Here is an 18,970-nt window from a genome sequence, read left to right as displayed (position 1 = left end):
CCCTCCACACGCTGGCGCTGGCCGTGCATCTGCACCCGGTGAACGCGCACCACTTCCAGACCGGCGGGTTCTACGAAAGGCTGGCGGAGGCTCTGCTCCAGCTGGGCTGCTTCCAGACCCCCGGGGCCGGAGCCGAGGGCCACGCTCCCGAGACGGCGGAGGACGACGAGGCGCACCGCGGGAGGAGCTTCCAGCAGTTCGTGGAGCTCTCGGAGGCCCCCCCCGCCTTCTCCTCCTCCATCCCCCCCGGCCCTCTCTCCTCGGACCCCCGGCTGCCTCCCGCCCTGCGGATCTGCGTCCGGCTGCTGTCCTACCTGGGTCAGTTTGCCGCGGGGGCCAACTCTCCCGTGGACCTGAACCTGGCGCTGGGGGCCGACGGGGAGCAGAGGCAGGCGGAGGGAGAGGGGGAGACGGCGAACGGAGTGGCCGCTGGTCCGGAGGCGGCAGGCTCTCCGCGAGCCCGCTCCGTATCAGAGTCCCCAGAGGACACCCAGGGAAGATCCAGGAAGGCAGCTGTCGGCGTCTCCACAGTCTTCCCCGGGTCCTACAGGTAGGACCTGTCTGTTATAATGCATTTCATTGTATATATTATATATATACAAAGCTCTAGAAGGAACCGGCACGGATTCTGAGGCTTATGTCCTAACTAATTGATTGTGATTTCGAAGGGGAAAAAATAAAGCTTAAAGGAACACACCAACATTTTGGGAAATTAGCTTATCGTCTTCTCCAGAGAGAGACAAGAAGATAGATACCAGTTTCCTCTCTGTGCGCTCAGTAGAAAGCTATCTGGCTGCACGTTAGCCTAGCTTAGCACAATGAATGGAAGCGGACAGTGCCGGTTAGCCTAGGCTAACTAACTAACTAACTAACTAACTAACTAACTAACTAACTAACTAACTAACTAACTAACTAACTAACTAACTAACTAACTAACTAACTAACTAACTGTCTGCTTCCATTCATTGTGCTAAGCTAGGCTAACGTGCAGCCAGATAGCTTTCTACTGAACGCACAGAGAGGAAACTGGTATCTATGTTCTTGTCTCTCTCTGGAGAAGATGGTAAGCCAATTTCCCAAAATGTTGGCGTGTTCCTTTAAAGAGTCTCGACAAAGGTTGGTGGTGTAAATACACAAGCCGCTGCTGAAATACCGTATACGATTACCCTTTTCTCTCCAAAGTCTCCTTTCAAATCCTCCAAACGCTCGGTGCTGCCACCACTGTTCGTCAATAAGATCAGCACCCTGACCCGACAGGGTAACGGTGATGGTGATGTGTTTTATTGGCGACCAGTGTTGGCAGCACCAAGTCAACTGGAGCCTAATAATAATACTAATAAACACATGCTGGGGGTAATGTTTTGAGTTAGACGACGACAAATCAGTCATAGGACTCCATGATGTGTCTATACTGTTTACCTGCATGGTGGGAGGGATGAAAAATCTTATTGTAATTATTGCTTTCCTTATTAGGGCATAAGAAACAAAAGCCTATCAATATAAAGCTCTTTGATGGTAGTCGGATATATAACATTACATCCATGTTAATCCATGACTTTGATTAAGAAAATTATGATTACAGTATAATTATTGCTGTAACATATTATGTGATGTGTTGTTGTTTTGCCGTGGTCAGGTTTACCTGTGATCATACAATTCTTCACCCTGGAGGTGTCAGAGTCATCATGACCCTCCTGCCATCAGTGTTTACTCCAGAAGATGCACAGGTACTGTACCGTAACTACATTGTTGATTGCCAAACGAATTGATGATCATTAACTAATTGACGACCTCACGTCACAAGCAGGTGTAATAGGGGGTGGCTCAGGAGGTAGAGAGCGGTCGTCTGGTAATCAGAAGGTTCCTGGTTTGATTCCGTCTCCTTTCGGCAGCATGTCGAAGTGTCCTTGAGCAAGACATCTAACCCCTAACTGCTCCCGATGAGCAGGTTGCCACCTTGCATGGTCGCCTCCGCCATCGGTGTGTGAATGAATGGGTGAATGTGAGGCATAAGTTGTAAAGCCCTTGGATAAAAGCGCTATATAAATGTAGTCCAAAATAGCTATAATTAAAACTATTATTAAGAACGTATTTGTCATGCACTATCCCCAGGCCATCAGGCTGCTCAACGAACAATAAACACTATGCAACAACCATCAAATGCACACAGCACACACATCCACACGCACACACTCACTTTAAACAAACAACACACTGCAGCACCCACTCTCCACACTTTAGATCACCTAAACACACTTTACACTTTATATTTATTGGTAAAGGATTTGCACTACAACTCGTACACCTTACTGTAAATTGTACCTAAATTGTACCTCATCCCATTTCTGCTTTGCACTATATAGAATTGTATGTACATTGCATAGTATATTGTATATTGTATGGTAACTCAGTTACTTCTATTCTGCATCGAACATTGTACATATGTCTATACTGAACACTGTGACCTCTATTTTTACTTCTATTTTACATGCTATACTATTTTATTTCATACTTATCTAGTCTAGCACAGTCTCTGGAGCGTAACAGTAAGAAGCATTTTGTATAAAAGTATTCTGTACTTCTGTATGACAACTATTAAAGAAACTTGAACTTGATGTGAGGGCAGACTTTGTGCTTTCAAGACAGTGGTCACAGGAATCTTTGTGCTTTCAACATTATGGTCACAGGAATAAATTATTTAATTTAGAAAATGTTTACCTCAATATGGGGTCATCTGCCAAACATTAACATAATGTGCGCTGGCGGGGCATCCAGAAGGCTCCAGTCCTCCAACATGGGTCTCGGTCAATGTGAGACGGATTTTCCAAGTCAAACCGATGTCTGCTTCCCTCTCTCCCAGCTCTCAATGGAGGTTCAGCTCTCCGTGGCACATCACATCCAGGCCATGGTGAAGTCGGAGCGGAACAGGCAGATCATGTGTGAGGGGGGGCTGGTCTCCACCCTGCTGAGCCACTGTGGTAGCCTGCTGCTGGCTACAAACCACCCCTTACACCTGCCCGTCACGCGCATCCTGGAGAAACTCTCCTCCCAGGCGATCACTGCGGCAGATCTCAGGTCAGACGACTCGGACCGAATCCCCTTTCATAGCTGGGTTTTAGCCCCAGGGCGGCCAGTGTTCCAGGAATGTTTTTTAACCTCATGCTAACCGCGTGTGTAGCTCTTGGCCACTTTATCCAATCAGGAGAGAGAACCCTAGATATTTGTACTTGTTTCAAGAAACCTTGCCAAGCCAAATTTGCTGATAATTTGTTTTTATTTCTTATTTTTGTCAGTGTGGAGTTCTCTTTCCTGATTGGATAAACTGAGCACGGGATACCAGGAAATGTATTTTCCGTTTACTACAGACCTATATCAGTGATGGCTGTCGGAATGTAGAGCTATTATTTTAACATGTAGACCACTTATTTTAACAAATAAAATACCACTTCTTTTAACATTTCACATTTCATCCAGAGGATCCTAAACTGGACTTTTTTAGTCCAGAGTTAGCTATCCCTGTTCTGGAGTAGGGTTAGCCTAGCCAAAAACATTGCAAGTTTCTAGAATATATTTGTATCGAAGTTCATGAAGTGGAATTCTAGAAGGTATCCCAGGGCTAAGTGGTACAGTGTGTGAAGTAAGGTTGAAATTAGACCTTGGGATAAATCCCAGGGTTAAAGGTTAACTCTATTCAATGTGTGAGATGCACTGTGCAGTGTACAGTGCATACAGTGTTTTCTCTAAGTGGGGATACTCAATTTCTTTTTTAAATGATAACTAGTTTATAGACGGTTTCAACTTGACAACATTCTAAATATTTTATTTATTTATTTTTTGCCAAGGACAGTGCACATTAATCAACATCTTCAGTTTCCACATCAATGTAAATGTGCCAGAATTAGCTAATGAGCTAGTTTCCATCTGTAGTCACTGCCTACCATGCATGTCTTTATGGTGTGGGAGGAAACCGGAGTACCTGGAGGAAACCCACGCGAACACAGGGAGAACATGCAAACTCCACAAAGAAAGGCCCCTTGCTGGGGTTTTAACCCGGGACCTTCTTGCTGTGAGGCAGCAGTGCTAACCACTGTGCCACCGTGCCGCCCAGACCCAAGTTTATTTCCTGTTGCAATGTTCATTGATGCAATAACTGACAGGGAATACACTTGGGTCCAAACTGTTCCCTACCAACAGCATTCCAGTTAAACTAGTATATCGTTTTTGTCATGTATCAAAAGCACATGGCCTGAATGGATGTCAATGTGTCCTTCATATTTGCTGTACACGCAAACAAATAAAAATTTTAATTTAATTAAATTAACTAAACAAAAATCTTTATTTACATCTTATGCGCTTGGTGTTCTGTGTTGGTCCTCAGGAAGTTCCTCTGTTTAGGTGACCCTCTCATGTGCTTAGCTGACAAGATGAGCACGGCCTCAACGCCACCAGAGAGCCATCCTCTGTGTACCAGCTCCATCTCAAATGGTACATTTGATTATTGTCTATTTCTATTTAATCACCTGTTTACTATATTTCATTCAGTTGAGTTATTAGGTTTTAAGCCATTTCTACTGTCTTCGCTGTGGCATCTTACTCCCTGCCATCCATTTATATTTGGCTGCTTGCTATGTGGGTGATTGATGAATTGATTATATTTATTGTCTCACCTATTGTTAAGTTGCTTTGGATAATAGTGTCTGCTAAACGCCTTAGATATACACATAAACCCTTTTATTTGCTTGACGTTCAAACGCCACCTCAAGTCTACAGTCACACACTAACGTCAGCTCACCACTCGCATAACAACTTACTCTGCGCCATTTTCATAAAAATTTCGTACTAATTAATGATGCTTTATTTGTCCTTTTTATGGCTGTCTTAAATACTTCGAAGCTTCGTTCGATGGGCATGGGATTCTAATGGGAAAATAAAATTCGAATATATTTAAAAAAAAATCAAATAATGTCAGGTGGCGTAGCGGAGATTGTGCTTGTCACCAATGCAAGAGGCTGCGGTCTCGACTCCCGGAGAGTCAGCATTGCCTTGGCTTGGGCTGATCGCTATACTAACTCGTTTGGATGAGTTAGGGGGAGGGAAGCCGTGGGTGGGTCCTGGGTGTTGTGGACAGCGACCCCTACAGTTCGGTCGGGGCGCCTGCACAGCGAGGGTAGGATCTGGAGAGAGGTAGTGCGACCTTCCACACGTTACACTCTCCCGGTGAGAATCTGCGCTGCCAGGCTGGCTGCCGGCTGGCTGCACATGTGTCGGAGGAAAGCATGTGACAGTCTCCGGCCTCCTGGACCAACAGTAGGGGGGGGTGCGCAACAACCAGGAAGGGGGTTGGGAATTGGCATAACGACTAACAGTGGGATGGGAGAAAAATCGGAAAAAAAGGAGGGGGAAAAATACAAATAATAATAATAATTCAATAATTTCTTTTGCTAAATCAACTCTTTATTTTTTTACTTTTATTTATAGCATTTTCAGCTTTTTCTGGCCATGCAGGACCGATAGAGGGAGAGAGGGAGAACGGGAGGAGAGGTAGGGAAGACATGCGGCAAATGGACTGGGAAACGAACCCGGGACGACCGCTTCGCGACTCAGCGCGCTATGTGGTGGCGTGAATATTTTCCCTAACGGAGTTGCACTTCCGCCTTCGGTTTGCGCAATCTGATTGGCCACTGACGTTTCTGGTCATGTGACATCTGCGCCAATCGTGTGACGCCTGTTTCTGTGCCTATTTCCGCCTCAAACTACCTAACACCTAGTTCTATCACTGGTTAAGCTTAGGCAACTCTTTCGAAGTTGGTTAAGGTTAGAGTTTGGAATCAGGGCTGGTGTTCTATCGCCCTGCTCTAAGACAAACTCTAACCTTAACCAACTTCGAAAGAGTGCCTAAGCTTAACCAGTGATAGAAACAGGCGTCACACGATTGGCGCAGATGTCACATGACCAGAAACGTCAGTGGCCAATCAGATCGCGCAAACCGAACGCGGAAGTGCAACTCCGTTAGGGAAAATATTCACGCTATGTGGTGTGCTACTGGAGTGCCCCCTGCCTCTCTTTGTTAACTATAACAAGCAATGCTGTTTGTTATTTAAGATGAGGTCGGACTCGGCACTGACAGATTTGTGTTCATTGTGCTGCTTTTATAAAGCCTCAAATGACGGCTTACAATATTTCATGAAAGCAAAGTGTTTAGTTTGTCTAAGATTTAAAAAGGTTTAAACTTTACAGCACTGACAAAGTTGAAGAAAGTGCTGTACAAGTCCCACAACATAAAACATTTTTTAAAGAAAAAATAAATATATATATATATATATATATTTTTTAATGTCGAAGCTTCGAATTAAAATCGAATCTCGGCCCCGAAGCTTCGAATGCCAAAATATTTTTCGAAGGTCAGCCCTAGTCCTTTTATAGAGCTGATTATCATAAAAAGTTGTAACATATGTCCACTTTTGTTGTGCTAATATCTAGACCATTTACATTTAGATAATTTAGCTGACGCTTTTATCCAAAGATTTAGGATTTGTTTATTAAGGACAATGCAAATTAATGAACATCATTTACTTTTTTTTTTATCAAATGTTTTATTTTCTCTTTTTTTTTACATGAAACAAGACAAACAATACAGTAACAGTAATAAACAACAATAACTCACAGGACAATAACAGAAATAATAATAACAATAATGACAGTCCGGTAATTAAATCAGAATGAAAATAGACTAAAAGTCATAAAAATAATAAATACAATACATGGACACTCGCTCGCTCGCTCCCCCCCCCCCCCCCCCCCCCCCCCCCCCTCAGGACCCCAACGTCGTGGGCTATACATCCACTACTTCATTCAACACCAGAAAACTACAAATGTATATGCGTTCCTTTATCTTATCCACCACAGCCACCCAGACTGCGATGCTGGCTTCATTAACACCTAAAACCCGCGCAGTAGATATCTCTAGATAAATCACATCGAGATAGGTGATTTACATGAGTGTATGCATAACATCACAGCATGATAGGGATGTAAATATGCCGGGAATAGCACAGGGCTAATTTCCACCCGTAGTCCTAACATAAAACAAACACAAAACGGACCTTACAACGTTCATTCATAAAAACTGAGATCACTGACATGACCACACTAACATGCCATTCAGTCAGTACAACATCACTAACATCCCTAATGAGTGCATATTTGACTGTCTAACAGCCATTTCCTGAGTTGGCCCCTAAAGGTGGACAGGGTGGTACAATCCCTTAAGGGGACCGGAAGGCTGTTAGACATGTTCCACTTCCCTTTATCGATAGAACATTTTTGCTAAAGGCGGTCTTTCTAAAATGGACCTCACAATCCCCTCTGGTGTTTGACCTAGTGGCTAATCCAGTGTTCCTTTTCTCGTGGATAAACTCCTTGAGAGGGGGAGGGGCTAATCTGTGCAGGCATTTATATAAAAAGCAGGAACTTTTATACCGTCTGAGGTTTTCAAAATAATTTTTTTTATGCTTATCCAGGATTTTACAGTGGTGGTATGAGTACTGTTTCCTGTCATATACCTTCAATGCTCTTGTGATTTACAAGAACAGGTCAGCAGGAAGGGTAATAATAATAATTCATTTTATTTATATAGCGCTTCTCAATGACCCGAAGTCATTGGGTACAACTCAGTGGCAGCTAAGTAACAATGTTCGTCTAACAGTGTTGAGAACTTAGGTGCTACAGTCTTGAGTGCATAGTAGTAAATACATTAGCATAGTAGGTAGTAATCTAGGCAAGGTAGATTCATTAGTGCATGATAGTAAAAGACAGTATTTGGGGGCGACAGTGGCTCGGGAGATAGAGCAGTCGTCTGGTAATCTGGAGGTTCCCGGTTCGATTCCCGCTCCTCCCGGGCAGCGTGTCGAAGTGTCCTTGAGCAAGACACTTAACCCCTAACTGCTCCCGATGAGCAGGTTGGCACCTTGCATGGTTGCCTCCGCCGTCGGTGTGTGAATGTGTGAGGAATGGGTAAAATGTGAGGAACAAATTGTAAAGCGCTTTGGATAAAAGCACTGTACCATTTACAGTATGTTATTCAGGAAGCAGCTCCTCACCTTTTAATGTGTGACTGACCCCTCACACAGTGACAGAAGACCTTGGGACTTGTGGCTCTGACATAACGTTACCTGCTTGCTCCATATTTATTTATCTTTTGCTGTAGTGGATAGGTATATTATTTTTTTTGATATTGATGGATATTGATAGATATGATAGATATGCAAAATCTGCATATGGCTCGCCGACAACAAACTATCATTACACATGGGCAAAACAGAGTCCATTCTCTTCGGTTCAAATAACAAACTCAGCAAGACCGACGGCTTCTCGGTTACAGTGGGTGACAATATTGTCACAAGGAAAGATGAAATTACCTACCTGGGTTCCATCCTAGAGGCTAATCTTTCCTGTGACAAAATGGCATCCAATGTAATAAAAAAAAGTCAACCAACAAACTTGATTCTTGTACCGGATCTCCTCTCTGGTAAACAAGAATACCCTGAAGACTCTGGCAGGAGCACTCATTCAAGGGTACTACGACTATGCGTGCACCTCATGGTACCAAAGCACCTCAAAGGCGCTAAAAACAAAATTACAAACATCTCAAAACAAACTGGTCAGACTACTGCTTGACCTTACTCCTAGAACCCACTTCACCCCTGCCCACTTTGACAACCTAGGATGGCTTAGAGTAGACGACAGAGTACAGCAACTTGCAATGGGCCTGGTCTACAAGATGCACTACGTGACCAAGGTACCCATGTACATGTCAAAATACTTCCCAAAGGTTAGTGAATACCACGATCACAACACCAGAGGGAGCTCCACAAATCATGTTAAACCCAGATTCGGCTCAAACAAGGGACTAAACACGTTTCGCAATTATGCCACATCAATGTGGAACGCCCTACCCAAAGCTGTAAAGGAATGTGAATCACTACCCACTTTCAAAAACACTCTCAAAGAACACCTACGGGAGACTGCAGTTCAAAACTGGCCCCTACAAATGTCCTAACCCAGTTGTACAGTAAATGACCAAGTATGGCTTTGTCAGTATTCCAATGTACAGTGTACAGTTTCCCCCCCCCCCTACCCACCCCCCCCCCCCCACCTCCAATGTACAGCCCCCACCCACCCACCCAACCTCCCCCAATGTACAGTTTCTACGTCAAATGTAAATACACTCTTTTTCTGGACACTTTTTGTATCACAAACAGTACTGTATTTGCAAATCTGATATGTCATAAATGTATAGATGTAGCAGTACTGTCTATCTGTATGTCATGTATGTCATATGTTATGATTAATATTCCATTTTGTCCATGGAATGTTATTTATGATTGTGTAATGAAGAAACTCTGATTGTATGATTCCATGTGGCAAATAAAAAACTCTGAAACTGAATCTGAATTAATTGAAAATGGGGGACCCTGATGTAAACAAGACGAAAGTCTTTCTCTGGTCTGCATCCCCTTAACAATTGTATGTATTGAGCTGTACTGTACTGTACCCATTCTGCAATCTGTTAATAAACTTTTCAATCAATCAATCAAACTTATTACATATTAATATGATATTGTAAGGAAGGGGCAGGACCAGATAAGCTTTGCTTCTTTCTGTCCCTTCTCGAGCTAAACCATTTGTCTTGAGCTATGTTGATTATTGCTTCAATGTCTAGACAGATATATATTATTTTATTTGTATTTTATTTTATTTTATTTATAGATCCTAATGTGAAACACTGATTTACCATACCTTGCTATGCTCGCTCATGCTTGTATTTTTTTATGTCTGTTCTATTTTATAATTTTTAAACTATTTTTATTATTTGTGTTACTGAAAACTGTAAGCGGAGAGCCTATTGGGATGCTAGATCCTAATGTGAAACACTGTGATTTGCCATACCTTGCTACCTGTCTATCTTTTTTATGCCCGCTTATGCCTGTATTTTTTACTGTTGTGAAGCACTTTGAACTGCAACCTCTGTATGAAAAGTTCTATACAAATAAAGTTATTATTATTATTAGTGCTGTCAGGCGATTAAAATTTTTAATCTAATTAATTACAGGTTTTGTAATTAATTAATCTAATTAATCGCATTTTAATCGCATATTTATATTTCATATTCATATAAATATTTAAAATTCAAGGACATTACATTATTGTAGCAGGTGACTGATCAATTAAATACACCAAGAAGAATGCTTTAGAAATCAATTTTATTAAATAAATAAAATAAATAAAATGAAAACATACCTCTCAATAAGGTAACATTTGTTGCTGATACAGCTAACAGTTTACACTAAGCTACAGTATCCTCAAATCAGGGTCTACTGCAGGGTCTACTGCAGGATCTAGTGCAGGGTCTACTACAGGGTCTACTGTATGCATGACATCTATTCCTCAGCTTGTTTACATTGTCTGAGTGTAAGGCTGCCCTCTTCTTTTGGACTATGTGACCTGCAAGTGAAGAATGCTTTAGAAATCAATTCTATTAAATTGAATAAATAAATAAATAAAATGAATGAAAACATACCTCTCAATAAGGTAACATTTGTTGCCGATACAGCCAATAACAGTTTACACTAAGCTACAGTATCCTCAAAAATCAGGGTCTAGTGCAGGGTTTACTACAGGGTCTACTGTATGCATGACATCTATTCCTTGAGCCAATTGCTAAGACAAACAAGCTTCAGCTTGTTTACATTGTCTGTGTGTAAGGCTGCCCTCTTCTTTTGGACTATGTGACCTGCAAGTGAAGAATGCTTTAGAAATCAATTTTATTAAATTGAATAAAATAAAATGAATGAAAACATACCTCTCAATAAGGTAACATTTGTTGCTGATACAGCCAATAACAGTTTACACTAAGCTACAGTATCCTCAAAAATCAAAACAGCCCACAGCAAGCTAGTGTCTGGGGGCATGACTACAGGGTCTAGTACAGTGTCTACTACAGTGTCTGGGGGCATGACTACAGGGTCTAGTACAGTGTCTACTACAGTGTCTGGGGGCATGACTACAGGGTCTAGTACAGGGTCTGGGGCATGACTGCAGGGTCTAGTGCAGGGTCTAGTGCAGGGTCTACTGTATGCATGACAAATCTATTCCTTGAGCCAATTGCTAAGACAAACAAGCTTGTTTACATTGTCTGAGAGTAAGGCTGCCCTCTTCTTTTGGACTATGTGACCTGCAAGTGAAAATAGCCTCTCACATGGCACAGAGGTAGCAGGAGTAGCCAGATATTTGCGAGCAAGAGGAGACAGCTGTCCATAGGCTTTTGCGTGAGCTGCCCACCACTCCAGTGGACAGTCATTCATTCCGATGCTGGGCTCAGCTTTGTAGAGGTCTAATTGTCCTGACAGTACCCTGACTTCATCTGAATCAGAGTCTGAAGACAGCAGGAGGAGGGTCCTCTTCGCTGGTGGCTCGTCCTCTGTGGCTTGTGGAGCAGCTTTGTCTGCTTCTGGTCCTGGCAGCATCTCTTTAAGCCAGGTCCACACCTAATAAGAGGGACAATTAATTAGTTGCATAGGACTTTTCATGACAGCCTAAGGACTTAACACTGGTCTTCTCATTCACACACACACCTCATCCCTCTCGTCCTTTGGTACGCTCTTCAAGTCCTTGAATCGCGGGTCGAGGGCTGTAGCCAGCTTCAGCCATCTGTTGTTGAGGGTCGCTTTGCGTGCGTCCAGGTCCTTCGTGAAGCTGGCCTTGAACTTTACCATGTAGCCCGGATCCTCCTCGTTGAGGTCCATGATGCGGTTTAGGTGGCAGAGTGCGGGGAGCACCACAGAGCATGAGACGTAGGTTTCCCCTCCAAGGAGCTCAGTCACATACCTGCAGTGAAACAAGAGAGCGAGAGAGAAAGAGGTGAAGGTGTGTGTATGAGAGGGAGATAGGTGTGTGTATGGGGGAGAGAGGGGGGGTGAGGTGTGTGTATGGGAGAGAGATAGGTGTGTGTATGGGGGAGAGAGGGGGGGGGGTGAGGTGTGTGTATGGGAGAGAGAGGGGTGAGGTGTGTGTATGGGGGAGAGAGGGGGGGGGGGTGAGGTGTGTGTATGGGAGAGAGATATGTGTGTGTATGGGGGAGAGAGGGGGGGGTGAGGTGTGTGTATGGGAGAGATAGGTGTGTGTATGGGGGAGAGAGGGGGGGGGTGAGGTGTGTGTATGGGAGAGAGATAGGTGTGTGTATGGGGGAGAGAGGGGGGGTGAGGTGTGTGTATGGGAGAGATAGGTGTGTGTATGGGGGAGAGAGGGGGGGGTGAGGTGTGTGTATGGGAGAGAGATAGGTGTGTGTATGGGGGAGATTGGGGGGTGAGGTGTGTGTATGGGAGAGAGAGAGTGGGGTGTGAGGTGTGTGTATGGGGGAGAGAGAGAGAGGAGGGGGGTGTATGGGGGGAGAGAGAGAGGGAGAGACACTTACCTGCAGGGCTCAAGTACAAGCTCCAGCTTCTTCAGTTTGTCACACTCTGTGGGGGTCAGCATGGACAGCTTGTGGTTCTGTTGGGCCAAAGTGGCAGTCACAGCCTCCTGGTTCCTCAGGTACCGTGAGATCATGGCCAGTGTCGAATTCCACCTTCCAATTCAATAAAATAACTATTAGTCCCACTGGGGGTTGTTAATGCAGCATGATGCAATTGTACAGAATACAAAGAAATAAACACACACACACACTAAATTTACCCTAAGCATACAACAGGTAGTTAAACAGTCTCACCTTGTGGATACATCTTGTATCATGGGCTCTTTTGCTTGTCCGAGGGCAGTCTGCTGCTGCTGCAGTTCTTCTGTACTGGCAGGGCTGTGCTTGAAGTGGCCTACAATCTTGCGGCACTTTGCCAGGGTGGTGTCAAGGCTTCTGTCCTCAAGGGAGACTGTGATGGTTCTTTGCAGCACGTGTGCAGCACATGGCATGTGCTGGAACGGCATATAGCGCGCTGCTGCTATCATATTACGGGCGGAATCAGTCCCAATAGATGTGACTTTATCTTTTATATTCCACTCCTCTATTACGGTGTTGAACTGTTCAGCACACGCATCGGCGAAATGGCGGCCCACAGTTTTGGTCACCGTTAATGCAAATGATTGCAGTTTCCACTCAGTATCGATCAAGTGCACTGTGACACCCAAATAATTATGATTGCCCACCGACGTCCAGTGATCACCCGTTAGGGCCATTGGGCCAGCCCGTGCCAACACTTCTTCCCTCGCCTCCCTCTCTGTGTCATACATGTTGTGGATCCTTTTCATCACTGTAGCTCTCGAGGGTAGCTTGTAATTTGGGTCAGACGACGCTATTCGAAATGACTCCGCTAAACCCTTATCTTCCACTATAGCTATTGGCCTACAATATTTTGCTATCCACTTCGCGACGCTGTTGGTTAGTTTGTCTGTGGTGGATTTACTCAACCGTTTGCCTAACGGTAATTCTCCAAGAGTGGTTTGACGAAGCGTGCGAGTTGCTCTGGAGCTAACGTTAGCTACACTGGAGCTGCTCGAACAACTTGCCTGGACATGTTTAGCGTTCATGTGATACGTTAGACTAGAGCAGCTTCGGTGATACGCAAATTCTTTTTGACATAAGCTACATATTACAATGGTCTTGTTTACTGTCCCATCTATATTCTTTTTGAAATTGAACTTGCCGTTCATAGGTCCCAGGAGTATCGCCTCGGGTGATGCTGACATCTTGTTCCAGCTGAGCTAATTCCTTTGTGTGTTTGTTTTGTTTGATAGACGACGCATGTGTGAAGTGACGATCAAGTAGGCTACGGGTCATTCAATGGGCCAAGTTTAATACGCCCAACTCAAGCGTGGATTTCAAAATAAAAGCGCACCGATTTGCCACTTGTCTAAAGTAAATATAGGTCGGCTGTAATTAATTTTGCGTCAATTTTCATAACGCGATAATTTGCTGTGTAATTAATTAATCTAATTAACGCGATAAACTGACAGCCCTAATTATTATTATATATTTTTTGTTATTTTTTGTTATTACAAATTTGTGTGTTTATGGTTGAAAATGTTCGAGATAAATAAAGATCAAATAAAATATCCCCAAGGCCAGGATGTGGGAGCAGGAGGACGGGCGGAGGTGCAGGCGGGAGGAGGGTCTTCAGTGAAGACGCTGAAGCGCTCCTACAGTCTGCTGAGGTCCCCCGCACCCCACGGCAGCGCCTCCTCTCTGGGATCTCCTCTCCCTCTCCACCAGATCATCAGCCTGGTCTCTATGACCTCCCCGCGCGGCTTCAGGCCCCACCGGGTCTCCTCCTCGCCCGCCTTCGTGGAGTTCGACATGAGCGAGAGTGGATACGGGTGAGAGAGCCAGCCAATGGGGTTTCCATACACGTTCTCAAACCTGCCCTCTTTTCTTGATCCTCCAATCACAACTGTTGGGATCAAGAAAAGAGGGCGGGGTTTGAGATAGGTCAATTGTGATGGCTGGAACACAGAGTCGAATAGCAGAAAGAATCGCTCGCATGCAATGCCGTATCATATGCCATAGAGTAGACACTTTTTTCCGGCAATGTCTCATAGGCAAAACTCTGCTTCCGTCTGTGTCTAAGATGCACATGCGTCTTTTGAGCTGAAATCATAGAATTAGCTTCCAAAATATGGAAATATTTATTGTTGACATCATATTTCTCATTCTCTGCTGCAGTAAGCAGTAGACCTGGGTCAGGATCAATAAAGCAATATCTTATCTTATCATATTATCTTATCTTTTTAGCTGTCTGTTCCTGCCCTCACTGGCGACAGTGAAAGGAGTGAATGCTGATGAAGTCTCCACAGGTGGAATAGGAGGAGGTAAGAAAAACATTCAGTTACTTATAAATGATTAAGGATAAATGATGATGATGATGATAAATGATTAAGGACGACCAACACTCAACGTCAAATGAATTCCATAATAACATAACAAAAACAAACCCTGAACCTGGTATATAAACCCAACCCTGTTCTTTTACACTACAGATCTGATGCTGTAGTGTCACACAACATGTGATTCTAATGTTTTAAGTGAAACTATGTTCATTTAACTGTAGCTTGATTCCTGGAACGAGTGTTGTGTTCGTACTGCACAGCGAATTACCTTTTTTTAAGGACACGTTTTCTAATCCAATCTGTGTTTTGGCTTCCAGACTGCCGTGGTTTTCCCCCGACGGCTGGCCTGTCCTACTCCTGCTGGTTCCAGATCAACAGGTTCAGTGCGGCGTGCGATTCCCACCCTATCCGGCTGCTGACCGTGGTCCGGCACATGTCCCGCGCTGAACAACAGTACATCTGTCTGTCCGTCTCCTTCTCTGCCTACGACGGATGCCTGGTCGTCTCCACCGAGGAGGAAACCTTCACGTTTCTGGGTGAGAAAGACGAGGACTGTGTCAATATTTACCTTGGGCTACTGTTATTTTGTTTTCCTCACAAGGAATATTAACTCTCTAGGTAGGGCTGGGTGATATGGCCTAAAAATAAAATCTCAGATTCTTTCAAACAAATCAAATCAAATGTATTTGTAAGGCCCGACAACACACGTTAATGTCCCCATGGGCAGTACACGTCTTCTTTAACACTTTGGCTGCCATGGGTTAAATTAATGATATACCATAGATTGCCAGCGCTATTTGTCTATGGAGAACGTCCCCTTCTTTGCAGGGCTATAACTTTTTAAATTCTATTGCTACATTGCCATTATTAGGGCCCATTCAAAGTCCTATATGTATTGTTCATTGTGTAGCAACGTTAAACTTTTTCATTCACATATTCATAGTAAAGTATGGTCTAATGTATAAGTATGTTTTCATCTCTTTCTGCAACTTTCTCCAGAACGTGATATATAGCCCCAAATGCATTATATTGATGACGAAATACAGTTTGATGGCAATCAGCGCGATATAAAAAATTCCAACTAGACGTACTTCTAGAAGTTACTACACGTCATCTGATGTTGACCGGATGGGCGAGGGGGCGTTTATAATTCCGTGGGCAGCGTTATACCAATCATCTAATGTGGGTCAAATGTTGATAAAAGCAGTTAGTATCGAAGATGGTAACGTTACACGCTGAAACTCACCCCAGTCTCCGCGCGCCGTTGGGCGATCATCGTCGAGTAGAAATTTTATCATTATGGGATATATTATTACCCGGTCCATCTCCAGCTTGTATAATGGTATATACGTCCAAATCATGTTGTTTATCGAGTTATTGGCAATCGATCGCTATGTAGAGTGACGAGCTAGAGTGCCGGAACCTATCCCGAGTGGCCGGAAGCAATAGGGCCGACCAGCAAAACCTCTACTGCGCTTCCTGTTAAGCAGTTGCGCCGATCGGCCACCAGATGGCGCTCCTGAACCGCCAGAGAGCTCAGTGGGTCCTGCTGGTGAATCTCAGGCCAGCGGAGGGGGAATATGAATCCGATTCCAGATTTTTGAAATATTGATATAAGGACGCTGTACAGCGTCCCCCGGCAACTTTAGCATCGCCAGCAAAGACGTTGTAAATCGTTTTTAGGCAGTCAAAGTGTTAAACAAGTCACCACAATAATAATAAACAAGAAACATCACAATAATTCAAGAACAAAACAAGGACACCATAAGGTCAATTATTTTTTTTAAATAAATGCAACACTCCCAGACATACCCCACGCGAAGGTAAGGAAAAACTCACTAAAACCTAGCAATAGGAAAAAATTCACCACAGGCAATGTGGATGAGAGAAACCTTAGAAGGGCCATTCAAGGGGGGATCTCCCTTCTTAGATGTCGGTGATAGTAGTGTTGCAGTAAAAACAGGCGAACAGTTGGTAAGCATGCACTCATGTGTGTAGTGAAACACAGATGAGTGCATGCAATAGCAACTGAACATTTTGAAAAATTTAAGATAGAGCTGATAGCGATCGCAACTGAACATTTTGAAAGATTAAAGATAGAGCTGATAGCGGATCTATTTGAGGCACAGGGGCGGCACAAAGAGGGTCGCGTCCTCCCGGTCTTTATCACGGGACGTTCAACACTCCGGTCATCACACCGAGACAGCCGGAGACAGGGAGACAGGGAGGCACACAGAGAGGGTCGCATCCTCCCGGTCTTCATCACGGGACGTCCAACACTCCGGTCATGACTCCGGGACAGCCACTCACAGGGAGACGGGACAGGCATTAGACAGCTTGCGTGATTGTGATGGGCGGACATAGCAATAGATACAAGTGGTAAGCATATATGTGAATAGAATAGATATATGAAGTAAGCATTTTATGTGAATAGAATAGAAGTACTTAACCCAGCAATGAAACCATTTTGACAAACCACAAACCACGTTGACAGACCACGGACAGAAGACGGTAAGAAGCTGATCCATGGCCTTGGTGGTGCACGTAGACCAGTCACTGCAATCTTGGCCAAGACCCCGAGACATCCACCACCTTGGTCAGCACTACGAGACAAGCACTCAGGAGAGATGGGGGGGGGGGGGGGTTGGGACAAGGGTTAGAGAGTTCCCATGTTTGTAGTGGGCGGAGATGGAGCAATAAATACATGTAGTGAGCATATGCATACATGGTGACAGTAGAATCATAGTATATAAGAGAATTGTGAAATAGAGTAATAGATAGAACTACTGCAAGCGTATGGATACAGGATGAGATACAAGACAATAGCTCAGGGCCGTATGCCCCGTGGGGGCAGGAGAAGTCACTCAGAAGGTTCAGCACTGCAGGCCAGACAGAAGACGGTATGAAGCTGTTCCATGGGACCGGTTGAGACAGAGACGGAGGTTAAATAAACATCCTAACTAAACTAGACAGATTAATCTAAGGGTCAGTCCCCGACCAGGTGAGATCAGGGTAGGTTGAAGGAGAGAGAGAAAAGATGGGTCTTAAGCAGGGATTTAAAGGCTTCGACAGAGCAGGCGCCCCTGACGACGGCAGGTCATTTGTTCCACAGGTAGGGAGCGCGGTAGACAAAGGCTCTGTGGCCGGCGGATTTCTTTTTAACCCTAGGAATTGATAGAAGCCCCGCATTTTGTGAGCGCAGAGCACGAGCGGGCGAGTATCGAGAGATGAGATTGGATAGATAGAGCGGTGCAAGCCCATTTAAAATTGTGTAGGTGAGGAGTAGCACTTTAAAGTCAGATCGGGCTTGAATAGGAAGCCACACCACATCCGATTTTTTCTCTTAAAAACTAGAAATGCCAAGGAAATCATTCAAATAAAATAAATAAGCTTTGTTTTAATTTGACACAAAAATTATCAAACCAAGATGAATTTCCCTATTGGGATTGAAGGGCAAACCTAACTTTCACCAATCTTCACTTAAAAAAAAAAAAAGGTATATATATATTGTAACAAAGGTAGCAGACAGGGGTAGGTGGAAGGTGCAATATGGTTGTACAAATAATCAAACACACAGTCAAACAGCTTTAGCTCCCCGCTGGACAATGGCCAGGGGCATTTATTTAAACAAAACAGAAAATTAAGAAACAAACAAAAATCATACTGGCTCCCAGTGAAGCACTGAATTGTCTTTGCTATAGTCCAGTCTTTAACTAGGCCGGACCGCTGTCCGGCTTACCGGCTGTTTAACTCACGGTTTGGTTGTCTCCCCACAGCTCTCCCACTCTCCATTCCAAGACACCCTCTGATGTTCTTGGTCTGTCCTCTTTGAGAGACATGCTGATTGCTAATTGAAAGACAGCTGTGTGTGTGTGTCTGCATGTGTGCAGCTGTCAGTCTTCTTCTCTCCATTGGGGGGAGCCAACAGGCAGGAACATAGCATCCATTGATCACCATTCCCCTCAGCCCCTTACATACTAGTGCACTGCAACCTTGCCCAGGCCCGACGGGGCCCGGCCTGGCCCGGCGGGTTCGGGCTGGGTAGGGCTTTTTTTTTAATAAATAATTCGGGATCGGCCGGGCCCGGGCACCGCCG

At 44.3% G+C, this 18,970-nt stretch overlaps 1 protein-coding gene across 1 annotated transcript in view; it reads left to right on the top strand.

The window, feature by feature from the left end:
- The window catches only part of wdfy4 (WDFY family member 4), a gene marked incomplete at its 5' end in the record, with an annotated part of 306,077 nt that overhangs the window by 74,611 nt on the left and 212,496 nt on the right, over positions 1–18,970 (top strand). Inside the window, 7 exon segments of the mRNA XM_084321866.1 lie at positions 1–550; positions 1,637–1,727; positions 2,861–3,075; positions 4,379–4,463; positions 14,132–14,364; positions 14,780–14,856; positions 15,192–15,410. The exon segment at positions 1–550 is cut by the window's left edge and continues 175 nt beyond it. Coding sequence (XP_084177992.1) covers positions 1–550; positions 1,637–1,727; positions 2,861–3,075; positions 4,379–4,463; positions 14,132–14,364; positions 14,780–14,856; positions 15,192–15,410 — 1,470 coding nt within the window.

The sequence above is a fragment of the Notolepis coatsorum genome, assembly GCF_963971535.1.
Source record: "Notolepis coatsorum genome assembly, chromosome: 9".
In the NCBI taxonomy this organism is placed as follows: Eukaryota; Metazoa; Chordata; class Actinopteri; order Aulopiformes; family Paralepididae; genus Notolepis; species Notolepis coatsorum.
This window is presented reverse-complemented; position numbering and strand designations above follow the sequence as displayed.